Below are 26,201 nucleotides of genomic sequence, written 5' to 3' on the forward strand. Positions count from 1 at the left end.
GGATCCTCCACAATTTGGCTTGGGCTTTTTCAGTGAACAGGGCTGCTTCAGTGAAATTTCCAGGGTTTGGCTTCTTGCTTAGATCTCTCTCTCTGTCTCTCTCTGTCTCTGTCTCTCTCTGTCTCTCTCTCTCTCTTTCTATCCCTCCTGTGGTATGCCCTGCCCCACACAGGGGTTTGCCCTCCCATGAGGATCTGTCCTCCAGCACTGTATCCTCTGCTCGCCATTCCCTGAGACATTCACTGAGCACACTGTCAGTTGGGGCCTTGAGCCTGTTGTATTCCTGCATCTTGGATGTTTCATCCTCCATGTATGATGAGGAGCTTACGTGCCTTTAGCCATCTTATTATTCCTGCAGGGTATCTGACTCACATCCCTCCAAGCTGCCTTGATTGCATGTAATTTGGCTTTGATCATCTACTCACCCTCCAAAATCCAACAACTAAAAGATCTTCACTACTGTTATATACTGTTATCAAAAGGGATGATGAGACAAGATACCCGAGTAAGGATTCATTTTTGGGAAGAATGAGATGTAGCACACAGCTAACAACCAAAAATGGGAAAAACTACAAATCTTGCATACAACAATAAACTAAGAGTGAAATTATGATAATATGTCATACATATCATTATGTCATTTTGAATCAATAAAGCTGATGGTAATAATAAAAGGCTCAAAAGGCCTGGAGCAGCACCATTTTGTCACAAGTTAATAGAAATGATCCAACCTGACAGAGTGAAGCGTTGGTGGATTCCATAATGAGGAAGGGTAGAAAATCGTGACTCTTTCTGTCTACTTGGTATGGTCATAAGCTAACATTTTTGGGCAGATGCTTGTTACAGTGTTATAGTCTCTGACTCATGTCAAAATATGTCTAATTTAACTTGGTTTGGAATCAACTAAGTGCTTTATGTGCATGAACAACATTGTTCATGCACATCAAGCACTCAAACTCACATCTGGGTTTGATTGTTGATCACTTCACACACTTAGTGCTTTGAGGCTACAGGAAGTTTCCAATTAGATTTGGAATGACCCTAACTAGCTCTTAAACTCTCAGAAGAATAAGAGCATCAACAAGCTGAAAAAAAACTTTTTTTCCCCAACATGATGAACCTGAATAATCATATTAGAAATGAATGTTTTTGTGTCAATGCTAACTTAGTGATCAAACTTTCCTGAACAGCCTTAACCCTTATCCTATGAGGTTGAGATGACCCGATCCTTACATTGACCTGTTCTCCCTGTCATGACAAAGGTGGATTAAGGTGAAGAGGATTTCATGTAATCCATGGACGCCAGTAAAGATCACATATCATTGATGAAAAAATGTTCTAGCCTTACAGCATAAGGTCTAGATGACCCCACTCCCAATGTTAACCCTCATTGGGAGTTGGGTCATCTAGACCCGCCAAGAACTTTTTTCTTCAATGATTTGTGATCTACACTGGTGTCCATGGATTACATGAAATCCTCTCCACCTTTATCATGCTAGGGATAACACGTCAATGGTCATCTCGACCCCATAGGATAGCACATGGGATACAGTGCCTAGAATAGCACAAGTGTAAACATAACTGCTTCTTTGACCCTTTTGATTCTTGATTGGGGCTATAAGGCACAACTGAAATTCTTGTAATGAAAAGAAAAAAAAATTGAGGAGCATGAGAACTTATCAATAACTACGGATGGGTACCGGGCCCCGGTGTTGAACGAGTCCCGGGGCAACATTCTTCAAGACCGCAGTATCACTAAGTAGCAGTATCTGCTATTGGCACTGGAGAAGTCGCTTTTTTTTGTGTCCCACAAGATATAAACGTTATCTGCCATATTTAACTCAACAAGTCAGTCAATTGTCCATTAATTAATGATGATATTAATTTAGCTATTCTCGAGGAGAGGTCTGTCTGGCTTTTTGTGTGCATGGGGGGCTGTTGTTTAGACAGCACGCCAGCCGCACGTAAAATTAATTAAATCTGTGCTAGAGCGCCCCGACTATCATATCAACCTGCTGCTATGATGACCATTCTTTGTGCTCTTTGTGTAGAACACACTGAGGGGGGGGGGGGGGGGGGGGGGTGGACAACTGTCAGCTGCAGAGGATGTGAACGGGTGAACAGGTAGAGAGGAAAAGCAGGTAAAGAGGCGGGGGAGGGGCTTTGGCTTCAAACTGTCAGAGAGATGGAAACATGGACGTCAGATCAGATCAGTTGACTGGTGCACCAAAAAAAGCAAAAAATGTTTTAAGCCAGCCTGATGGAAAAAAATACTGAACAATTATACATGTTTTTACCTATGTCTTTAACTGTATGTGACCTACAAGTTAAAGGTTGAGCAACTCCCTGGATGAGCTTTTACAGGCAGAGTTTGAATATGCCTTTTCAAAAGAAAATGCTATAAAAGTGCACCCTAAATTAAACTTCACATGGAAGTGAGTCAAGGAGATGTATGTCAAGTATGCTATATACACATGACATACAACACAAATGAAATTGCCTTCCCCTTAACAAACAGTGCAAACAGCCAATAATGAGAACACCAATGGAAGGAAGCAAAGATCTAATGTACAAAATACAAACAGAAGGTATCTACAAAAAAGAAAAATAATACGGTTGGACATGGTATGATGTATTGAGTGGCAATAGTGCAAAAGTGGTTATGAGGTAGAATATGTATAAAGTGTAAAGTGACAACAGTGCCAAGGAACAGTAAGTAAAGGAGAGGGTGGTGGCAGTCTTTGGTTGGGATAATGTTCAGATGCAGGGGGAAAGGGAGAATGGGTGGTATTTCAGTTTGAGTTGGCAGAGGGGGCGGGGCTGGGACAAGATTAATTTCCTGATCGCATGGTGGAGGAAACTGCCCTTGAGCCTTTTGGTTCTGGCCCGGGTACTTTGCAGTCTCTTCCCTGGTGGCAGCAGGCTGTAGTGGCTCTGGAATGGGTGGGATGGATCACCTGCAATCCTGATGGTTGCGGGTGAGGTAGATGTCTGAGAGCCTGTGGTGGAAGTGGTATTGAATTCAAAATTTAGGAAGTATTCATTGAGAACTAAAAACATCTTATTAACACCAGCATAAACAAAAAACGTGAAAATCACAGCCAACAAAACAGCTGTTCTCACATAAGACACCCAGTGTGAAAGACCCATCATTCTGATCCCTGCTATCTCATTGTGACAAAGAAAAATACTTGAAATATGTATTGAGCTGTAACGATTCATTTAACAATGATTTGATTCATATCATAATTTGTGGTTGATGATACAGTTCATTGTCAATTTGGTTCATTTTCAACAATCAGATTTGACCCGAGTCACTGACCTGAAATTGATCCAGGATGTCTTTTGCCAAAAATGGGAGCAGTGAGACTCAGACAGAACATCCTGCCACTGAACAGCAAAGTTTTCCAGATTCTCGGATTTCTTCCAGATCATCAAGTGGAAATGAAATATGTGTCCAAACAAGTAAACTAGAATGAATGTCAAATCCATTCACATGTTAGTTTCCTAAAGTTCAAGACTGTTGTTTTTCCAAAGAATCCAAAGGGAACATTCTTAGAACATTCTAGACACTGGATGGTCAATGACTTTGATAAATTCAAAGTGTTTCTACACATTGGACTGGAATGATGGATGATCAGTTTTTGCAGACATCACATGTATGTTGTTCGCTGTGATGGTTGGTTGGTTTTACTTTATAGTAATATAATCTAAATGGTATTTTCCAATTTCAATTCAATTATTGATTTATCTCATTTTTAAATGATTTTTTAGGGGTTTAGATTAATTTGATTCAATTCTGCCTCAGACAGATTGATCTGGATTAATCGATAGAAATCGACTATTAACATGTCCAAGACCAAAGAGCTGTCCAAAGACACCAGAGACCCAATTGTACACCTCCTAGATTGAGAAGCAATGTCTGTCACTTTGAAAGTTATTTTGATGAGCCTGCATTCATCCGACCACATTTCAATGTGTTGCTGTGTCTAATCATTGTGGTGTTATGGCACTGTTGTGAGAGAATTCAACAGAGAAAAACTCAAAAGGTTCAGAAAGGAATAAGCCCAAAAAGACATGACAGAGACACACTCAGGTCTAACTGGAAAAAAACTTATATAGTTTGTCTGCATTGTTTCATTATTACGTTTCTTATTTCTTACAGCAACTTTGAGTGGAAATTTGACCCCCGCCACATGAGCTTTTTTTCTTTTAAAGACAGTACCACCACTTGTTGCTGTCCACTTAAAGCACTATCTGGACCAAAAGATTATTCAGACACATATACTGTAAGTGTGGCTGGGAGAACTTGCAAAATCACAGTGTGTTCAAATATTTATTTTCCTCACTATAAGGCCAGATGCAACTGCAGGACAAAATCTCGGACAGTTAGAGGTTGTCTGAGGGTGTTTGGTTTGGACCAAGCCTGCTTAATGTCGTGACATTCTTTTTAAGAGAATTCTGTTAAGGAACTACAAAGGAACTACAAAATTTTATTACAGATTATCGGGGGAAATGAACTCCGGTTCACTTTAAGCCAGTGCTTCTCAATTATTTTATAGGAAAAAGAAAATGTTTTGCGCCCCCCCTAACCCCCCCCCCATAACCCCACACACACACTCGCGCGGTGACAATATATTAGGTTAGTATATATAAAAATTGTGTAAGTATACCTAAAGTTGTATCTGTTAACATTAACAAAAGAAAAAAGCAATATAAATCCACTTTCAACAAATTTAACTTTATTTTACCACAGAAACCCTGTTAGAGTCTAAAACAGGAAAGAAGCTTAAAGTGCCTGAAATAAAAAAAATCTGTCAGTCCCTTTTTAAACTAGAAACATTTTGACCAACTGAACCATTTGATGCAGAGAAAATAATTCAGTCGATAGATAATATTAAATGTAAATTGATCTGAAACATTAACGCAGCAGTACCAATATATCTAACGTTTCAGTCTGAAGAAATAGAAAAAAAAGTATTGTGCTAATTTTTTTTCTAAATGACGATTGTTTATGTATGATTTCATAAAGTGCAGCAGTTTTCCTGCATTACCTGCTGTCTGTATGTCAAATACTGACACCAACTAAACGACAGGCAGACAAAGAATAAATTTATGGAAAATGAAGACACGTCACCAAAATGTCTACAATAGTTCATAAAGAATGACTTTATTAGCATGAGCTAAGTGATCTAAAGGCACCTGATGATCCTGGTGTTGGGCAACAGGCAGCGCTTGCAGCTCACCGCGTGCCCCGTTCCACCTGGCAGCCCGAGCCCACTACCCCTCCCTTTTCGTTCTCACACACGCAGCCACGTGTGACAGGAGACGAGAACGCGCAGCTGCAGGGACGGAAATTCACAGGTTTCAGGCTGTTACAAACTCTGTGATTTAACAGACAATAAGAACCGAATAGTGGCGCACATTTTTCCCCAAGCACTAAGCCGCTGTCACACCCCCCCCCCCCCCCCCCCCCCCCCCCCCCGTTAAATTTGCCCGTAGTACCCGTGCCTAAAACCGCCACCACCGCGCTCCCCCCCTGGAGGAAAAGTGTTCTGGTGCTATTATTGAGAAGGAGTGAGACGTGCAGAGCTGTAGAAACCTCAAAGAAAAAATCTGATGAGTGACACAACAGGACTGCCCAGTGGCGCTGTGGTCAGCGCCTTTGCCTCACAGCGAAAAGGCCCTGGTTCTAATCCCAGTTGGGACCTTTCTGTGTGGATTCTGTGGAGTTTTCCCTGGGCACTCTTCCACAGGTCAAAGACATGCTTCCTAGGTTTATTGTGACTCAAAATTGTCCCTAGGTGTGAGTGTGTGTCGATTACTCAGCTTGTGTGGTCCCAGGGCCAAGCTGAGTCATGCAGTCTATAGTCATGAAAATAGGTTTGTGTGGCAAGGCAAGTTTATTTGTATAGCACAATTCGTACACAAAGTAATCCAAGGTGCTTCACAAAACAGAAAAATGCATTAAAATCACAACACATCATAGAAATAATCAACGTAAAATTTACTTTAAAAGAAAAGAAAAAATTTGAAAATTGATTTAAAAATAAAGGAAGGAAAGGAAAGAAAAGTGCAGATAGGACCTTTCAGTCATATACACGGCTAAACAGAAATGTTTTAAGTCTAGATTTGAAGATGAACACAGAAGAGGCCTGTCTTACGACTTCAGGGAGGCTGTTCCAGATTTTAGCTGCAGAATATTGAAACGCTGATTCCCCTTGTTTAGTTCTGACTCTGTGTGGTATGTAACGGCAATGAAAGGCTGCTTTAGAATCCACTGGAATTACTTGAATCAAAAGAATGATTACACAGGAACTTAGGTAAAAGTGATAGCTATTTTTCTGGCAAAATGTTAAATAAAGGCTAAATTTATTTGAAGAAGTTCTCATTGAAGAAGTGCTCAATCAAAGACATTTGTTTACTGTTGGTTGCAGTGAACAAAATGCATTTAGGCGATAGGTTTTAGTATCAGAAATCTCTCTCTCACAGTTGTGCCATGTTGTCTTTTCACAGATACCTCAGATCAGTTATGCTTCTACCGCCCCAGAACTAAGTGACAGTAGTCGGTACGACTTCTTCTCTCGTGTGGTTCCGCCAGACACCTACCAGGCTCAGGCCATGCTGGACATTGTCACTGCCTTGGGCTGGAACTATGTGTCCACACTGGCCTCTGAGGGAAACTACGGCGAGAGCGGAGTTGAGGCCTTTGTCCAGATCTCCAGAGAGTCTGGTAAGACATTTTAATTCATTCAGTCCGCTGATTGAACTGGAATAGAGGGTCTAACACTGCGCAGAATGATGCGACATATGCAGTTAATTTACATTTATGCTCAGAGTTATGTCCTCATAAATATAGGGGTGAGTTTTGAGTTTGATTGTATTCCTCTGTGCTTTAAGAGTTGAAGCTGCTTGGCATTCTTCTATTTCAAGCGAAAGAAGTCACAAATCCCAGGAAAAGAAGGGTATATTAGCCATTAAGAACACAGCTTTTTACGCATGTCATTTATGCCATCTTGTGTTGTCCCAAAACAGGCGTAAAAATGGCATCTTATCGCTGTTTGAACTGCGCCTGCAAAATGCTGTTCTGCGCGTTCAATACTTATCCAAAGCGCAGTTTCACTTCCCCTGTGCCTTAAAGCCAAGGCTGACAGCAGGAGAAGGATTTTTGGGAACCTTTAACCCTCCCTCCCAACCTGGTAATTGGCGAAGGGAGAAACCTCAATCAGCTACGAAAGAGATGGAGTCGCGGTAAAGATGAACCTGTAAATATATTCTATATGGAATTTTTTTCTTGCAGACTTTACACTCTTCCTTTGTATGATCAATAAAAGTGAAATGGTTTCAGATTTTGCTTCTAATTTTCTTTATGTTTTTGTGTTGACGTAGTCTCCTCATATTGCTCTGTCTGTTACTTTTCCTCATACTAAGCTGCTGTGCATGTAAAGAGCTTTTGCCCCTTCTCCCTCTGCTAAGCATGAACACATATTGATCAATTGCCCCCGGTCATCCTCTCCGTAAACCTTGTGCTATCCTAGGCACTTTAACATTGGGAGGACAGTACTCTGAACCTTTTTTCTTCAATGATTTGTGATCTTCACTGGTCTCCATGGATTACATGAAATCCTCTTCACCTTTATCCACCTTTGTCATGGTAGGGAGAACACGACAATGTAAGGATCGGGTCATCTGGACCCCATAGGATAGTCCAGTCATCAGAAAAACATGATGCTACCGCCCCCATGCTTCACAGTAGAGATAGTGTTCTTGGGATGGTACTCATCATTCTTCTTCCTCCAAACACATTAAGTGGAATTAAGACCAAAAAGTTCTATTTTGGTCTCATCTGACCAGATGACTTCCTCTCATGACTCATCTGGATCATCCAAATGGTCATCTGCAAACTTTAGATGGGCCTGGACATGTCTTGGTTTAAGCAGGAGAACCTTCAGTTCCATGCATGATTTCAAATCCTGATGTCTTAGTGTACAGTAAACCCTTGTTTATCGCGGGGGTTACGTTCCAAAAAGAACCCGTGATAGGCAAAATCCGTGAAGTAGAAACCTCTATTTTTTTTAACAATTATTATACAATTAAATACTCTATTATACATTGAAAAGAAGAACAAACCATTTTACAGGCTCAAACATTTGTTTCACAAATCAAAGTACTTTAAAAACGTTTTTTTTTCAACAAATAACTTCTGTACAGTACTGTCAAATAATAATTTTAATCATCAATGTGAACAGAAGGCTTCAAATCGCGGAGATTAGCCCTGCCCACCGCGACCCGAGAGTAATTGAATTAAACGGGAGAAAATTTAAAATGATCATGAAAAAAATACAAAGTACAAACGGACAAATAGTGGCTCAGGTGTATTTCAATGCTCTTCAGTCTGAGAAGCTGCAGTGTTTTCTCCTTCTCAAGCCCGCGGTGCAGCTGTGTGTGTTTGTTCGGGAGAAGAACATAGTGATTGACAGTTGGTGTCGCTCTTTTTCTATGGGTTTTAGAGAAACAGGAAATTGCCAGATGATTTGCATGTACGTAATTTGGAAAGCTGATTTACGTACGTGTACATATTAAACTGCAACATTATTGACGCGCAGGTAGAGAAGAAGCGGAGTGACTTTTTTAGCCAATCAGAATGCAGAACACAATGCACGACGCAAATCCGTGAAGTAGCGAAACCGTGAAAAGTAAACCGTGATATAGCAAGGGATCACTGTACCACCAACAGTAACCTTGGAAACGGTGGTCCCAGCTCTTTGCAGGTCATTGACTAGCTCCTTCCATGTAGTTCTGGGATGAGCAGCTCTAGCGTACACTTTTTTTTGTTTTTTTCAAAATCATGCAATGTGATTTCCAGATTGTTTTTAGATGTCTCTCACGGTGAACATGCACCTAAGATGAAAATGTCAGACCTCTCCGTGATTTCTAAGTGGGAGAACTCCTCACTGTGTGTAGCAATGTTTTTTTTCTCAGAATTTATGGCGGGGTTTTAGGGTCTTCAGCTTGTCGATGTTGGCTGAACTGTAAACTGATAATCGAGAGTCCATTTCAATTTTTCCCTGGCAAGATTCTTAATTATTGTAATCTGTGTGTGCAGATGAAGAACAAACACGTTCCAATGTCCCATTCAGGCTAGAACTGCTACTGCTAATGAGACTTGTAATGCATTGTCAGAAGTAAGGGTTTTATCTCCCCCTTTGGTCACTGGCGGGAGCTGTCCTCAGTGTTCCAGCAAAACTACAGTTCCCAGCAACCCCAGCGTGCACTTCCTGGATGCTGCACACCTGACTCTCATTAATTGATCAACCACAGCACTGAGTGAAGTATTGTTTGTGCCACTCTGCCTTCCTTATCAAATGTTGTATTTGGACCTGATCTTCTATTTCTTGATCCTGTATCTGGCTCTGTTTGCCTGCCGCCTGCCCCAACCCCCTCGCCTGTACTTTGAACACCCTGTCTCTCCTCAGATGATCTTATGCCTGTTATTGACCCCTGCCTGCCTGACCCCAATTTAGCTTTAAGGACCTTTGCAATTCGATCCAGTCGTCTGCCTGTTCTTGTGACAAGCATATACCATTTTATTAACTACCTAAACTTTGATTTTTATGAGACGAAGAAGCAGTGTGGTCGTCTTACACACTTTCCATGGATTCCTTTTATTTGGCTGAAGCCTTATTAAAACTGTCTGACTCTAAATTAGTAAAATTTAATTTCAAAAGGCAAAAAAGCAGTAAACAATAAAAACCTCAAAAAGCATGACTTAATTTTAGAGAATGCTAAAAATAAATAGATGCATAGTACTGATTATTAGATAACTTTTATGAAAGTTGCTTGAATATTTACCTGAAAATTGACAACTACATTAATTTTTTCTGTTTGACAGAAACCTGGCTGCAGCAGGAAGATTATGTTAGTATGAATCTCTTCCAAGTAAAATATTAATATTTGATCAATTGGCAGAGGACAAGAGACTTATTGTGCTTTTTCTGCAATGCAGAGAGCCAATCAGCTTCACTGTGCTGCGGATTTGAGACCATTAGAGCCTTTTTGATGATAAAGCTTTTTTAACAACAGCAGTGAGAGGAAAAGCTCCTTCTTTAGCTCTCATTGCTGTTCTGGTATATAAACAAATGTATAGGCAGGCTCAATAAACTATAATTTTCATATTATTTGTCTTTTGGCAAATGCTTCCACTTTGTTTCCTATATTGCATTTATTATCCTAAATCTGTCTAACAAATGTCCATCATTGAAACAGACTGCTCTCACTGTTTGACACTCAATATTCTTTTTTTCTCTAACTTGTCCTGTCCAACAGCTGGGCAGACAGATGAGAGCTGAAGGCCTCTTGTGTTGGACATATTTTACTTTTACAACAGGGGTTATTAATCTTCTGACAAAGCAGAGGTATGTCTGAATAAACCCCTTTTTTAATCGAGGCCAAACTTTATTCATTTTAATTGTTTTTGAAATTCTTTTGTGTTGGACCGGACGGAAAAGGAAAGAAAGGAAGAAGAGAGAAGGATGTTAGAAAAGGGGGGGATAGGAGGGTGATCATAGGAGGGGGGAGGGGGGTAAAACCATGAAGCAGCATAAAGCAACAAGCTACTGCCCCAGGCAGCCATCCACCAGGCCCACGGTTGGTCCAGAAAGGTGCAAGACAGGGGCCAGCCACCCCCGCCCAGGAGGGGGGCACCCCAGGGAGAAGGAGGCCCACAAGTGTTGTTGTAGACATGGCCCGACGAGGCTCGGCCACAGATGGAAAATGGCGTGGCCCATCATCCGGCGGCAAGGACCAGAACCCACTCCACAGGGACACAGACACCCCCGGCTCAGGTGTGATATGATCCCCGGCTTCTGGCCTTGCCAGAAAGCTCAGGGATCCCTCTCCCTGCGTGGGGAGAGCAACGCCGGGCCCAGGGAAACCGGCACCCAGGGGACACGGCCGCCGTTGCCAAGGGCCCCGCACGCCCCACCAGGGATGGGGTAGGGGACAGATGGTCCAAGGTCCCACATTCCTTGCGAAATGACTGTGTGCGTGTGTGTTAGTGAGGGTGTTTGTGCATATGTGTGTGTTTATGTTTTGAATGTATATTTTGAGGGGGGAAGGGTGTGTGTACAAAGGGGGTGCAGTTAAAATTGGCGGGTAGGGCACTAAGGGGACGTCTCCTGATTACTCACAGTGATGTCCCCTCACCCTCCCCACCAAGGGGCCCTAAATGTCTAATGTGCAGTTAAAATTGGTGGGTAGGGTGCTAAAAGGACATCTGCTGCTTGCTGGCAGTGATTTCCAAGCCCCCTCCCTACCAAGGGCCCTACATGTCTAAGGTGCAAATAAAATGGAGAGAGGGGGGGCCCATTCCATACGGCAACCATGGGAGGGGGACCACTGGCAAGTAGCCCCCCCCCCCCCCCCCCCAAGGCGCAACGCAGGCTAAACCCCCCACCCCCTCAGCCTAATATGAGATTATATGAGGAAAGGGGTAAGTTGGGGACACTCAATAATTAAATAAAAACTCTGATCATGTTTAAATCCTATGCGAACAAAGCTTTGATCCAGTAATACATGTGACAAATGATACAGCGCTTAGTAAGGCTTCCTGGACCCCATTCTCACAGACCACTCTGTGGTCAAACGTCTTCTACAAAACCAGAAAGCACATACAGTAAGGACTGGTTGAAGGAACCCCCCCTCCAGGACCCTTTGGAGAATGTATAGCCGGTCCGCTGTTCTGAAACCAGGATAAAAACTACACTTGTTCCTGAATCGGTGATTTAACTATCAGTCAAAATCCCATCTCCAGTACCCTGGAATAGACTTTCCCAGAAGGCTAAGGAGTATGAAAAAGATGGCGGACAAAATGGCGGACGGAGAAACAGCAGTGGTGAGTCCAGACGAGAATTCAAGACTGAAACCAAATTCAAGACTGAAACCAAATGCAACCAATGATCTGGACTCACAATCACTGAGTATAGCTGCTGAAATGATCACCTTGATAACCTTAAAGAAGACATACGTAGTCTAAAAGCCGAACTGGAAATGAAGGATGCTCTCCTGTCCAAGTTCATGGATGTCTCCTTCGCTCAGTCTAAGCGGCTAACCTCGCTTAGCGCCGCACTCCAGGACACAGCTCCATGAGACCCGTCCACCTGTGCACACCCTTCTTCATCTTCAACACCCAGGCAAAGATCCCTGGATGAAGAAGTGGTTGTCCGAAGGCCCAGAAAGAGATCTGATGAGACCCGGAGACCTCCTGTCCTGAGTCTTTCCAACCGCTTCTTTGGTCTGGCTGCGGACTCTCCCGCTCCTTCTGCAGCGGTCACAGCGGCACAGACTCCACCGGACTTGGGCTCCACCGTCGATTTCCCCTCTCTTCAGAGAGACGCCACGGTGATCCCGAAGGAGGACGGACGCATCGCGGCTTGCAGAAACTTGGATCGGGCCCCGAGGATCACCGCTAAAGCCCCATCATCAGGATCAGATGAGCGGCTGCTAGATGGACCAGGTGAGGTTCACTGTCGTCACGCCTGTCAGCTCTGCACCTGCGCCCGCGTCTCCTCCTCCACTGTTTACCCCGACAACGGCGATAATCCGGGACTCCATAAAACGGAAGATCCGCTTCTTTAGTCACACACTGTTTTCCGGGCCGCCATGGTTCTGGAGAAACTCTCAGACCTGCTGCGTTCTCTCCCTTCCACAGTCAGGAGGATGATTTAACACATGGGTTTTAACGACACATCTTATCAGGAGTCTGAAACAACTAAAAATGCGTTCATCAGACTTTCTAACTTTTTAAACTCATTTCCATTGACTGTTTTTATTTCGGGACCCCTCCCCTTCCTGTCCCGCGGCCATGGCTGCTTCAGCAGGCTGCTGAGTCTGAGTACCTGGCTCCAGTCTGCTTCCAGCCTAAAAAGATTTGTTTTTATTGACAATTTTAATCTTTTCTGTAACAGAAGCTCATTTTATAAAACTGATGGGATTCACCCCAGTCCACTGGGCAGCAATATTTTAGCTGCAAACATCAGACACTCTGTCCAGACATCACCGGCCCCCATCATACCCACACCAGTCCAGACCTCCTCTTCATCTGTCCAGACATCGGTCTGTGGAAGTGACTGACTGGATTTGGTATCTTCCCCCCACTTACCCCAAGAAACTGCTTCAACCATCAACAGTGCTTTCTTGCCATGACCTGCTGTCCCCCCAGTATATCTCATTAAGACTATTATTACAGCCAGGTCCTCTATGAGGGGACGTGCTGGGAGAAAAGCAAACATTAACTGGCTTCGTCCACTAAAGGAAGCACCAAAACCTGAGGAAGCAGCTTCTACAACCACTCCACCCCCCTCTTTTAACATGGCACTTTTTAACATTCGATCTTTGTCTAACAAAACTTTTATTATAAATGATTTTATCCAAGATAATAATATTGATGGTCTCTTTTTAACAGAAACATGGCTGAGCACGGATGCATCTACTGTTCTCACAGAGGCCTCTCCACCCAATTTTAGCTTTGTTTTTTCAACCAGGGAGGGGCAAAAAGGGTTGGGGTACTGCATCTATAATGTCCAACTCCTTTGCAGTAAAGCAGATGTCATTAGATGAGTACCCCAGCTTTAAACATCACGCCTTTGTTTTTAACAGCCCTCCAGTTTTATGCATCACAGTGTACAGACCAAACCAAGCTCTGTTTTCATTGAGGAGTTTTCTGAGTTCTTAGCATCTGTCCACACTTCCTTTGATATGATTTTAATAACTGGTGGTTTTAACCTGCATATAGACAGGAAGTTGGACTATTGCACCACTCAGTTCTTGGACTTGCACGCTTCTCTTGATTTTAAACAACACGTCATGCAGCCGACTCACAACAGGGGCCACACTCTTGACGTTGTCATAAGTCATGGTTTACCTACCAGTGTGTCCACTGTTGTGGACCTGGCTGTATCTGACCATTACTTTGTGCTTTTTAACATCACTGGTTTTTTAAAACAAGAGACCTCTGTGAGAACGGTGAAGAAACGCTACTTGACTCCAGAAGTGGTTGAAAAGTTTATTATATCTGTTCGCTCCTACTCTCCACCTGTCTTACCAGCCCCCTGTGATCTACTTGTTGAAAGTTTTGACAGTAAATTAAAATCCAGTCTTGACTCTGTTGCTCCACTAAAATCTAAAGAGATAAGAATCAAACCCACAGCCCCTTGGAGAACTGAGGAAATTAAACAATTGAAGAGACGTTGTAGATCTGCCGAAAGACTTTGGAGAAAACACAAACTTGAAATAAACTATAAAATATATCAAAACCAACTAAAACTATATAATCAAACAGTAAAACAGACTAGAAATTCATATTTTGTGAACATCATTTCTTTAAATAAAAATAACCCCAAAGTCCTTTTCACTACAATTGAGTCTTTGATCAACTCAAATGTGAACAAAAACACAATGCCAGCCTCCGCCTCATTGTTTGAGGACTTTGCAGACCACTTCAGGAGCAAGATCGATTCTGTCAGATCTGACATCATAAAAGGACAGAAAAGCCTTTTTATTGGTAATGATGGCTTGATTTTACCTGAGGAAGCACTGGACAGTTTTGATCTGGTTGAAGATGCAACATTTGGTCGAGTTTTCTCCCAAGTCAATCCAACGACCTGTTTTTTAGATCCCATCCCTACATCACTTTTTTAATCCTTTTCCGCGTCTTATGAGATTGAGATTTTAAATATCGTGAACTCCTCTCTACAGAAGGGTACTATTACTCATGAAAACTAATTTAGACCCTTTAGTTTTTAATAACTACAGACCTGTGTCCAACTTGCCATTTTTAAGTAAGATTTTAGAAAAACTTGTTTTTATTCAGCTGAATGAGTTTCTCTTACAAAAAACATTGTTGAGATAAAGCAGTCTGTCTTTAGAACGAACCACAGTACTGAGACAGCCTTGTTAAAAATAATTAATGATGTCATGTGTGCCTTGGATTCAGGTCAGATCTCAGAACTAGTTCTGTTAGATCTAAGTGCAGCTTTTGATACTGTTGATCACCTGATCCTTGTAAACACTCTTAAAAGTCTTGGCCTTTCAGAGACTTTTCTCAAGTGGTTCTAATCGTATCTCATGGAGAGAAACTTTATGGTTAGCATGGACACAAACTTTTCTGGGGTCCATGAAATTAATTGTGGTGTGCCTCAAGGTTCCATCTTTGGCCCCTTGCTTTTTAACATTTACATGATTCCTCTGGGGAATGTCATCAGAAGCCATAAAATCAGTTTTCATAGCTATGCTGATGATACCCAGCTGTACATAGCTATGTCTCCTGATGACACAAGACCAATAGAAGCACTTTTAACCGTAATTTAGATGTGAAATTATGGTTGGCAAATAATTTTCTGCAGCTTAACCAGGAAAAAACTGAAATTTTAGCTATTGGTCCTGTAGCTAAGAGAGATAAACAGTTTCTGAAGCTACAGGAACTTTCATTAAGTCATTCAGAAACAGTCAGAAACCTGGGTGTTATCTTCGACTCTAAGATAACTTTTATCCCTCATATAAAACAGGAGGTTAAAACTGGTTTTTATCATCTCAGAAATCTTTCTAGGGTCTGCCCACTGCTCTCTCTTGCTAATATGGAGATGCTAATGCATGCTTTTATCATGAGTAAAATGGATTATTGTAATGCCCTGCTTGCTGGACTTCCAAATTTTTTTAATTTTTGTGCTTGTTTATTTTAATCATCATGCTTATTTTTATATCTTGTTGTGTTTTAATGTAAAGCACCTTGTGTTATCTTTTTAAATGAAAAGTGCTTTATAAATAAAGTTTTGAATTGATTTGATTTGGATGATCCCTCAGTATTGGAACACACTCTCCTGTATCTCTTCCTAAAAGGGGACCCACAACCCAAGTCTGCCAATCAATTTGTTCTATCACAGACTTCCACGCAATGCTGCAGAGACGTGTCTACCAAGACAGTCCCCACACCCAGAGACTTTAGGTACTCGGGGTGAACGTCATCCATACCTGGCACCTTGCCACTGAGGAGCTCTTCAAGTACCTCAGTGACTTCAGCCTGGATGTTTGACAGGATGGTTCGCAGCCTCTTTGGCACCAAACTCCTCCCAGGAGAGAGTTTTTGCCTTCACGACAGTCCGGGTCGCAGTTCGTTTAGACCTGTCAACTTCCCACGAGTCCAACAAGCCAACTAGGCTCAGTGGGACTTCTTTTTCAGCTTGATTGCATTCTTTACTTCAGCGATTGCCACTAAGAGAGGCACAAACATTGGACAACAGAGGGAGAAACAAAAAATCTAAATCAAATAGAATACTTGTTGTTTCTACCTTTAACCAGCATTAATTCTTAAAGGTTCGTTAATTTGATCAACTCACTAAACCAAACAGTTGCTGATGATCATCAATGTCACACCCATGCATGAACCAAAACAGAAAGTTGTGCAGGCTGTGTTTGTAATAATGGCAAAAATGGTAAATGTTGTATACTGGTAAATGTAGGCGCTTTTCTACCTTCTTCAAGGCCCAAATTGCTTTACAGTCACAGACCCATTCACACAGTCACACACACATTCACACGCTGGTGGCGGCTCCGCTGCCGAACACTGACGCCAAGCTCCCACCAGAGGCAAAGTGGGGTTCAGTATCTTGCCCAAGGACACTTTGACACATGGCAAGAAAGGTGGGAATCGAACTTGCAATATTCCGATCAGAGGTCGACCGCCCTACCACTGTTTTGCACATAAGGTTTTTATAACAAAACAAGTGCAAAAAAAAATCACTGGCATGTAGATACAGGAACAGCTAAGTTAAATTTGGACATTATCATTAGGGAGTTGATATGTTGTTATGAGAGTCATAATCTCAATAGTGGGAAGTGTCCTAAAACCAGTGACATGCAGTCACCATCCGCCCCCACAAAATACAGTTTAAAACAAAAATTTATATTTAAAAATTCAAATAGTAATTTGTGGATATGTCTATTCGGTGATTACCTTTTTCTGTGTGGGTTTTCAACGTTTCTATCTTATAAAGCAAAGGTAACGAAGAGAAAGCAGCATTCGTACACGAAACAAATAAAAAGATAACATAAAAGGCGCAACAAAGAAGTTGTGAGGGAATTAGTCTCGGAGTTTAAACAAATCCTGTAAATTACAATTTTTCGGGGTATTTTTGTTTTTCATGCGTTGTAGGGATTTTGATTATAATTTAATGTAATTCAATATGCCGTTGATGTGGTGTTTCACTATGGAAGCAATTCTGTAGCATTAATAAAAAGCAAAGTCAAAACCAGAAATGCTTTTTCATTTTCAAAATGAAGCTGCATTTTTTGACTCAAAAATAAAATGAAAAAGCAGTCCACCAAAATGCTTTTTCTTTTCCTTCCTCAACACAGCTTATTCTGTCACTTAATTAAAATGATAAAGAAAATGGTATTTGACATTTCATTTTAAAAAAGGTCCATGGTAAATGTGTAGCAAAATTCATTTAGAAATGTCTAATTTGACAATTAAAATGGATTAACAGAAATGCTTTTTAATTTTCAAAATGAAGCTGCATTTTTTGACTCAAAATTAAAAAGAAAAAGCAATACTTCAAAATGCTTTATCATTTCCTTCCTCAACACTGCTTATTCTGTCACTTAATTAAAATGATAAAGAAAATGGTATTTGACATTTCATTTTAAAAAAGGTCCATGGTAAATGTGTAGCAAAATTCATTTAGAAATGTCTAATTTGACAATTAAAATGGATTAACAGAAATACTTTTTAATTTTCAAAATGAAGCTGCATCAAATGCCTCAAAATTCACATGGAAAAGCAATATTTCAAAATGCTTTTTCATTTTATACTTAAAACCGCTTATTCTGTGTCATAATTAAAACGAAAATGCAAAGAGGGGATTGCATTTGCATTTTAACATCCACCCTGCAAAACTTGGAGCAATATTCATTTAGAAAAAGCATTAGCAGAGGGGAGGCGGGGTGATGACGTCACTGCTTTCTCCGTGTGTCCGGCAGCTGTCGCTGAGAGACCTGGTATGTCTGTGTTGCATTAAGATCACCTAAAACCGGGTCCTGTTCACAAACCGCTGGACCTGGACTGCTCAAACCTGGATTTCTGGATCTTAATGCGAAAAATGCAGCAGAATGTTCCTTTAGCTCCCTCGTGAATCAGAAGCTGTGAATCGCAACCAAACTTCTTCAGCGTCATCTGACCGCACGGATTAAAAAACATATGATCGAGTAGAGCAGGCCCTTAATAATAATATTGACAGTAATAAAAGCACATTATGAAGATAGTCTCCTGCAGCTTCGCGCTGAGTGAGTGTTTTTGGTCCAACCAGCAACGTTTAGTACGGTAAAATCTGCTATCTGTTGATGGGGCTCCAGATGTCATCAAACAGCAAATTCAGCGCGAAGCTGCAAATAAATGTGTAAATATGTGGAAATTACATGAGTCTTTATTTTGTTCTGGACACTACTGGAAACACAAATTCATTTGATGGTTTCTCAGATCGCAGCAGCATTTCCGCCTTCAGCGATCATCGGGAGCTTCGCGCTCCGCTCTGCGAAGGCAGCTGGCGGTCCGCAGAAAAAATCTTGTCCGCGGTGCGTCAGGAGGAGGACCGCAGAAGGCGGACATGCTGCTATGTAGTCCTGAGAAGCTGTGTAAACTCATCAAAAGTTCACAACCAACTCAAAGCCGTCTTCTCTGCCGCTAACACAGTCTGCTCCTGGTGCGTGTGTGTGCGTCAGTCAGCAGCCGGACACACGGAGAAAGCAGTGACGTCATCGCCCCGCCTCCCCTCTGCTAATGCTTTTTCTAAATGAATATTGCTCCAAGTTTTGCAGGGTGGATTTGAAATTGCAAATGCAATCCCCTCTTTGCATTTTCGTTTTAATTATGACACAGAATAAGCGGTTTTAAGTATAAAATGAAAAAGCATTTTGAAATATTGCTTTTTCATTTGAATTTTGAGGCATTTGATGCAGCTACATTTTGAAAATTAAAAAGCATTTCTGTTAATCCATTTTAATTGTCAAATAAGACATTTCTAAATGAATTTTGCTACACATTTACCAGGGACCTTTCTTAAAATGAAATGTCAAATACCATTTTCTTTATCATTTTAATTAAGTGACAGAAAAAGCTGTGTTGAGGAAGGAAATGATAAAGCATTTTGAAGTATTGCTTTTTCTTTTTAATTTTGAGTCAAAAAATGCAGCTTCATTTTGAAAATTAAAAAGCATTTCTATCAATCCATTTTAAATGTCAAATTAAACATTTCTAAATGAATTATGCTACACATTTACCATGGAACGTCTTGAAAATGAAATGTCAAATACCATTTTAATTTTAATTTTAATTAAGTGACAGAATAAGCTGTGTTGAGGAAGGAAATGGAAAAGCATTTTGGTGGATTGCTTTTTCATTTTCTTTTTTAGTCAAAAAATGCAGCTTCATTTTGAAAATGAAAAAGCATTTCCCGTTTTGACTTTGCTTTTTATTAATGCTACAAAATCGCTTCCATATTTCACTTTTATGTATTAGCAGTTGTAAAATAAATAAAAATTTTGTAACACAGATCAATGCCTTAAATACAAAGTTTATTTATCACTGATGTATTTTTTAGTTTCAATGGCATTCCAATTTGAATGGTCAAATGAGAAGTCCAGAAGAGTTTAACATGGATATTCAAAAAACAAGTGTTCAACAGTTTTTATTTTTTATTTTTGATTTGAAATGGTTTATTTCAAGCAATCAAATAGAAATAATACACAAAAACAATACAATCATCAGTTATACATTCATACAATAACTAATCAAACTTAGGATAATTAGACATATTAATAAATATTGCTTGAAAGGGAGTGGAAGGCAGCGAACATATATAATCCCACCCCTTTTCTACCGTAACCATTTAATTACATGATTTATCATTATCTGGTTCCTAGCTTTTATAAGACAGGATTAAGAATCTTGAAGTATCAATAAAGCACATGACAAAGAAAATTACTTAAATTATTTAAAAAAAAAAAACTTTTAGAAATCAACATGACAATGAAGTATCCAAATATATGCAAATTATGTTACTTATAAAAGTCATTGATATGATTAAAAAATAATACCAGTAAAATAGACATAACACTGTTTCAGAAATGTTCATAGCAAAATTTGATCATGTATCAAAAGTTACAAATATGTGCAAAATTATGTTACATTTGGAAAAATCATAAATAAACATCAATTTTTTGGGAGCAAGTGAAGTAGTATCATTAAAAGTCAATCAATTATGTAATCCCTTTAGACGTGAGAAATGATTGCACTTGGTGTTCCAGAGACTTTCCACCGTTCTCCGTTTCAGAACTGTTAGCGCTATTAGCATTAACATTAGTAATGCTAACTCCAGATGCATTTAGCTGAGGTTTGATCGGTACTCCAGTGAGAATGACATTGTTCATCCTTACTTGTTGTTCCACATCGTCCAGTCTTTTCTCCAGAATGTTGACCCAGTTATCTCGTTGCTCGTTTTGAGCTCTGAATCTTCGGAAGTCCTCCATCAGCTACAAAAGCCTAGCTAGCTTAGCTGTCACTTGCTCCATAAAGGGATACAACGCAGCTTGGATGTAATCTAGAGTCTTTTTAAGGTCTTCGCAGTCATGATTTTTCTTAGGGGCCATGGTCAGCTCTCTTTTTTTTTGGTGAAAATCAACTTTTTAAGTCATTTGAAGATAGTTATATAGCCGCAGTGAGCCACACGCGTCCGTGCTGTAACCGTGAACCGGAAGTCTTATCCAGTTTCAGCATCATTTTCACAGACAACACTAAAGGGTTTTTATCAAAATTCAAATGTTTGTGTAAGAAGTTGGATAAATCTCATTCATGTTACCAATGAAATGATAAATAAGCTCTTCTGAAGGGTTCATATTTTTGTAAATCTGATCGAAGACGCCAGTGCCTCACCAGTCAGGAACCTCACCGCACATCACTGCCTGAAACATTCATAAGTCCTCTGACCTCTGTGTCATGGACCCAAAATAAATATTAATTAATAATCCCTGTGGTAGTGTGAAAGCAGCAAGCATGGCAACCAGGAAACTCGGGTTTGCTTCCCAGGGTGTGCAATGAGCCAAAATCCAGACTGTGTCTGTAAGCAAGCCTATCTGGGTCTCCCTATGCCTTGAAAATACGGGGTTGTTTCAGGAAGGGCATGAGGAATAAAAAGACTGTCTGCCAAACCACCTGTGTGAATCAGTGGGAGCTGATTTGCTGTGGCGACCCCTTACAGGATGTGCTGAAAGGTGAACACCACAAAAATAGAATAAAGAAAGATAATCAATTATTCCAACAGATGTGCTTGTTTTTTTGAAATGCGGAGCTACAGAAGATCTTCACTAATGATTTACGAAATATCAGCTGTTCCAACAGTAGGGTCTTTGTTTGAATGATAAACTGAACTTAGTCTCAAGCTTGTAGCTAAATTATTAAAAATTTTCTTGCCCTCTTCAGTCATCCATCTCTCCTCTTTTTCATCGGTCAGGTTCGGTTTGCATTGCTCAGTCTCTGAAGATTCCTCGGGAGCCAAGACTTCAAGAATTTGACAGGATTATCATTCGTCTGCTGGAGACTCCCAATGCTCGTGCTGTTATAATGTTTACCAATGAGGACGATATCAGGTAAAAAAAAAAACAAAAAAAAAAAACTATTGCCTTAAATATGTACTTGAAAAAAGAAAAAAATCTGGCTTTTACTGTATGAGTCCATGGAAAAGAGAAAACCCATAACATTAGTAAACTGTAGTTTCATCTTGTACTAATGTCTAGTTTTTGACTTTATTCAGAAACCCAGGACAATACTAATTTGATTTATTAATCTGATAAAATATCTGAAAGGAAAGATGAAACCGTGTCAAGAGAAAAAGTTTGATTTTTATTTTGAAAAAATATTGCATTGTGCAGAGAACAAAATCAATAGATAATATAAAATGCAATATAAAGTTAAAAACACTTTTGAATCCATGGAAGTAAAAATTCAAGAACAAAATGGTGTAATTGGGTATCTTCAGTAAGCACCAATGTCCTATTGCTGCTGAGATCCCGTGTTAAACTTTTACTTTACTAATTGACATCTTACTCACTTTTTATTAAACAAAACACTGTTTTTCACATGTTGATGATCAGAGAATGCAGTCTCATGTGAAAGGATCAGTGCGCTTTAGCTGAATGTTGTTAAACACCCTATGTGTATTTTTTATTGTTAACCTTACCATCCTGTCTCGTATGAAACACTCATGATATTCACTAAATTGTTCTCCCTTGTTGTCGCATCGCACAAAAGACACAAAGCTATTAAAAAAATGACTGTGATACTCTACCTACCATATCTAAGAGCCTCCAGCAACTTTTGAGCATGCTAAAAGGTTTGCTTGAAAGAGGAGTACATCTATTCTACTATTAACTGCTCTGCACAGGTCCTGAATGTGGGTTGATTACTCAAAAATTGTATTCAAGTAAAAGGCAAAGGGAGCCCTTTCACACTAATCCCAAGCAGAAGCATGAGTGTGTTTAGCTCTAGTTTTATTTCAAAGATAAATGTGGATGCTTCACAAATATCTTTCAAAAAATGTTGTATTTTAGTACAAAAAACATTAGAAAATATGAATTTAAGCGGCCTCTGATCATACTTCCAGTGAACTCATGGAGTAATCGCTAGCATAGCAGAACTGCTCTCCCAACGTTTATCCCAAGTAAGACTTGTTTATTCACTCATACTATAACATAAGTTGTGATCAAATGGAATAAGATACTCACCGGCCCATAAATAGATGTGTGAAAATACCCAAAGCTCAAGAAGAAGCGCTTTGACTGGTAAGGCTAACTCTAAACAGGACCAAGCTACCAACAACAGTAAAGAAAGAGCGGACCAGGAACTTACTACGTAATTACTGCATTAAAAGAGCTAAAAGCGGATCTCTATGGGGACAATGAAAGACTAGAACGTGACATTCTCCAACTATGACAAAAAATGAATGGCAAACTAGACGACATCCCAACCAAATGCAGAGTTTGTCACAACAGCTGGATGAAGCTGAGTCCCACGTCGAACAGGTAGAGAGCTTGGTGGAGAAGGCAACCGAGGCAATCAGCACATGTCTGGATCATCAGCGATCACTCCAGCTTAAACTAACTGACTTGGAATTGCGATCTCGCAGAAACAGCATACAGGTCTTCGGGTTAGGAGAAGCAGAAGAGAGTGACTCAGTGTCGCATTTTATGGAAAAATTCCTGAGGAGCCACTGCATCTACCGGAGGACCTGGACTTAAAAATCCAACGTGAATAAAGATCCTTAACTAGCAGACCCCTCCCAGGCCAATCATTGTGAACTTTGTGGAATACTCAACCAAGGATATTATCCTGAAAGAAGTTTGGAAGAAAGGCAAACTACAAGAAGGCTCCAGATTAGTTTACTTTCACCCTGACTACCCTGCAGAGATGGTTAAAAAAATGCAAAGAATACAACGCTATCAAGAAAATACTCAAAAACAAAGACATATGTTTCCAAACACTGTGTACCAATATGAGGGTCCACTTGGAATCTGGTGCATGCGTCAGATACGCCACAGAAGTCTACAATGACTCAAAGTGGCACAGATTTCAGATTGAGGAATCAACTCCAACCGCAGATGGGTCCAGCACCCAGACACGACTTCAGGCTCTGCCGGGCTGGCAGTCGTCAGTCAACCACGGCCTAGCAGTGACACAGTGAGCGAAAGCCAAGCTACAAGAAACCCAGTTGCAATCCAGTAGACATATCTAGTATATCTGCCGTCTTTATCACCAACCTCAGAAATAAATTAAAAGTTGTTGAATTGGAAATTAGAGTGATTACACCTCTCTATGTACTGTTGACACAGCTGCTGTAAAATGAAAAAGTATAAAAGTATACCAAACCTTTTAAATGTATCATGTGCTTTGACATATGTTTCCCCCTCAAGAGAGCTATTTGCTTCCTGTCTTTTTGGATTTTTGAAGTCATACATTTTTTGCCATTTTTCCACCAACAGAAAGTTCCGTGACCCCAAAAGATGCAAAAAGAACAAAAAACATAAATAGAAAGAACCTTAATTGCAATAGAAACTCCAACTCCACTGCTTTGACCCTGTTGAAGGGTCGACAGTATAACCTCCCCTATTGGAAGGGCCCGAAAAAGGATAGCTAGAGTGGGGCAAAAACGTATTTAGTCAGCCACCAATTGCGCAAGTTCGCCCACGTAACCCTTGTGCTATCCTAGGCACTTTAACATTGGGAGTTGGGTCATCTAGACCCACAAGACAGTGCTCTGAACCTTTTTTCTTGAATGATTTGTGATCTTCACTGGTGTCCATGGATTACATGAAATCTTTCCACCTTTATCCACCTTTGTCATGTAGGGAGAACACGTCAATGTTAGGGTGTGGTCATCTAACATAGCACAAGGGTTTAAAAAGTGAGAGAGGCCTGTCATTTTCATCATAGGTAGACCTCAACTATGAGAGACAGTATGAGAAAAAATATCCAAAAATCAAATTGTCTGATTTTTTAAAGAATTTATTTGTAAATTATGGTGGAAGATAGGTATTTGGTTAATGGCAAGAGTTCAACTCAATACTTTGTTATATACCCTTTGTCGGCAATGACCCCAGTCAAACGTTTCCTGTAAGTCTTCACAAGGTTTTCACAAACTGTTGCTGCTATTTTGGTCCATTCCTCCATGCAGATCTCATCTAGAGCAGTGATGTTTTGGAGCTGCCGCTGGGCAACACAGAATCAACTCACTACAAAGATTTTCTATGGAGTTGAGATCTGGAGACTGGCTAGGCCACTCCAGGACCTTAAATTTCTTCTTACAAAGCCCTTCATTGTTACTCGAGCAGTTTGTTTGGGATCGTTGTCATGCTGAAAGACCCAGCCTCCCAAAAAACAGCTGAAAAACAGCCCCAAAGCATGATGTTTCCACCCCCATGCTTTACAGTAGATATGGTGTTGTTACGAAAGGGAATGAGGGAAGCACCCAGGCGCAGAGAGGAGGAGGAAGCAGGAGGTTCCAGGCAAAAGGGATCTTTAGTGACTAAAACAAAACTAGACAAAATACCACTGCAGCATCCAGGCAAACTCGAAACTTGAATTACAATGACACAGGAACTCGAGAACAAGCTAGAACCAGGGAAACATCAACTTATGGAGCAGCACAGAAGGAAGGGAAAGACAGCACTTAAATACATTCAGAACAGACGAGACACGGGTGGAAACAATGAGGGCAGATCGGGACCAAAAGTAAAACATGAAACAACAACATAACAGGATGACTTTCAAAATAAAACAGCAAACTGAACTCAAAACAAGACACACTAGAACACAAAAGCAAAGAAACTAAAACCGTGACAGGTGTTCTTTGGATGCCACATTTTTTCTCCTCCAAACACAATGAGTAGATTTTTTACCAAAAAGTTCCATTTTGGTTTCATCTGATCATAGGACATTCTCCCAATCCTCTTCTGGATCATCTAAATGCTCTCTAGCAGACTGTCGGGCCTGCACATGTACTGGCTTTAGCAGGGGGACACGTCTGGCCATGCAGGATTAGAGTCCCTGGTGGTGTAGTGTGTTACTGATGGTAGTTTGTTAGTTTGGTCCCAGCTCTCTGCAGGTCATTCACCAGGTCCCCCGTGTGGTTCTGGGACTTTTGCTCACTGTTCTGTGATAATTTTGACCCCACGGGGTGAGATCTTGGGGGGAGCCCCAGATGGAGGGAGATTCTCAGTGGTCTTGTATGTCTTTCATTTCCCAATAATTGTTCCCAGCGTTGATTTCTTCACACCAAGCTGCTTACCTGTTCCAGCTGTGCAGGAGCTGGACTTCTGCAAAAGCTGAAACTCAAACACATACATTACATACATACAAAACAAGCAGACACGACCAGGGGTCATAACAAACAGAATATACTGGTAATAAAAAAGGATATAACGTGATGCAAGTTGAGCCTTCACAGTAGCAGAAAAAGAAATCAAGCATCACCTTTCAACTTTAGATCTTAAGTACCTTTCCTTGGAACAATTCAGAATGATAGTTTGATAAGAAAAAGAATTGGATATTGTAATTGAAAGATTTAAATCAAACAAATGTCCAGGCAGTGAGGGGTTTACAA

The 26,201-nt window shown here is 40.6% G+C and overlaps 1 protein-coding gene across 1 annotated transcript in view; it reads left to right on the top strand.

Annotated features, from left to right (window-relative positions):
- Nucleotides 1-26,201, top strand: part of LOC101169446 (metabotropic glutamate receptor 8-like) — a 118,299-nt gene that overhangs the window by 21,194 nt on the left and 70,904 nt on the right. Inside the window, exons 3-4 of the mRNA XM_023955550.1 lie at nucleotides 6,517-6,733; nucleotides 21,558-21,693. Coding sequence (XP_023811318.1) covers nucleotides 6,517-6,733; nucleotides 21,558-21,693 — 353 coding nt within the window. The remainder of the gene's footprint in view (nucleotides 1-6,516; nucleotides 6,734-21,557; nucleotides 21,694-26,201) is intronic.

The sequence above is a fragment of the Oryzias latipes genome, chromosome 6, assembly GCF_002234675.1.
Source record: "Oryzias latipes chromosome 6, ASM223467v1".
In the NCBI taxonomy this organism is placed as follows: domain Eukaryota; kingdom Metazoa; phylum Chordata; class Actinopteri; order Beloniformes; family Adrianichthyidae; genus Oryzias; species Oryzias latipes.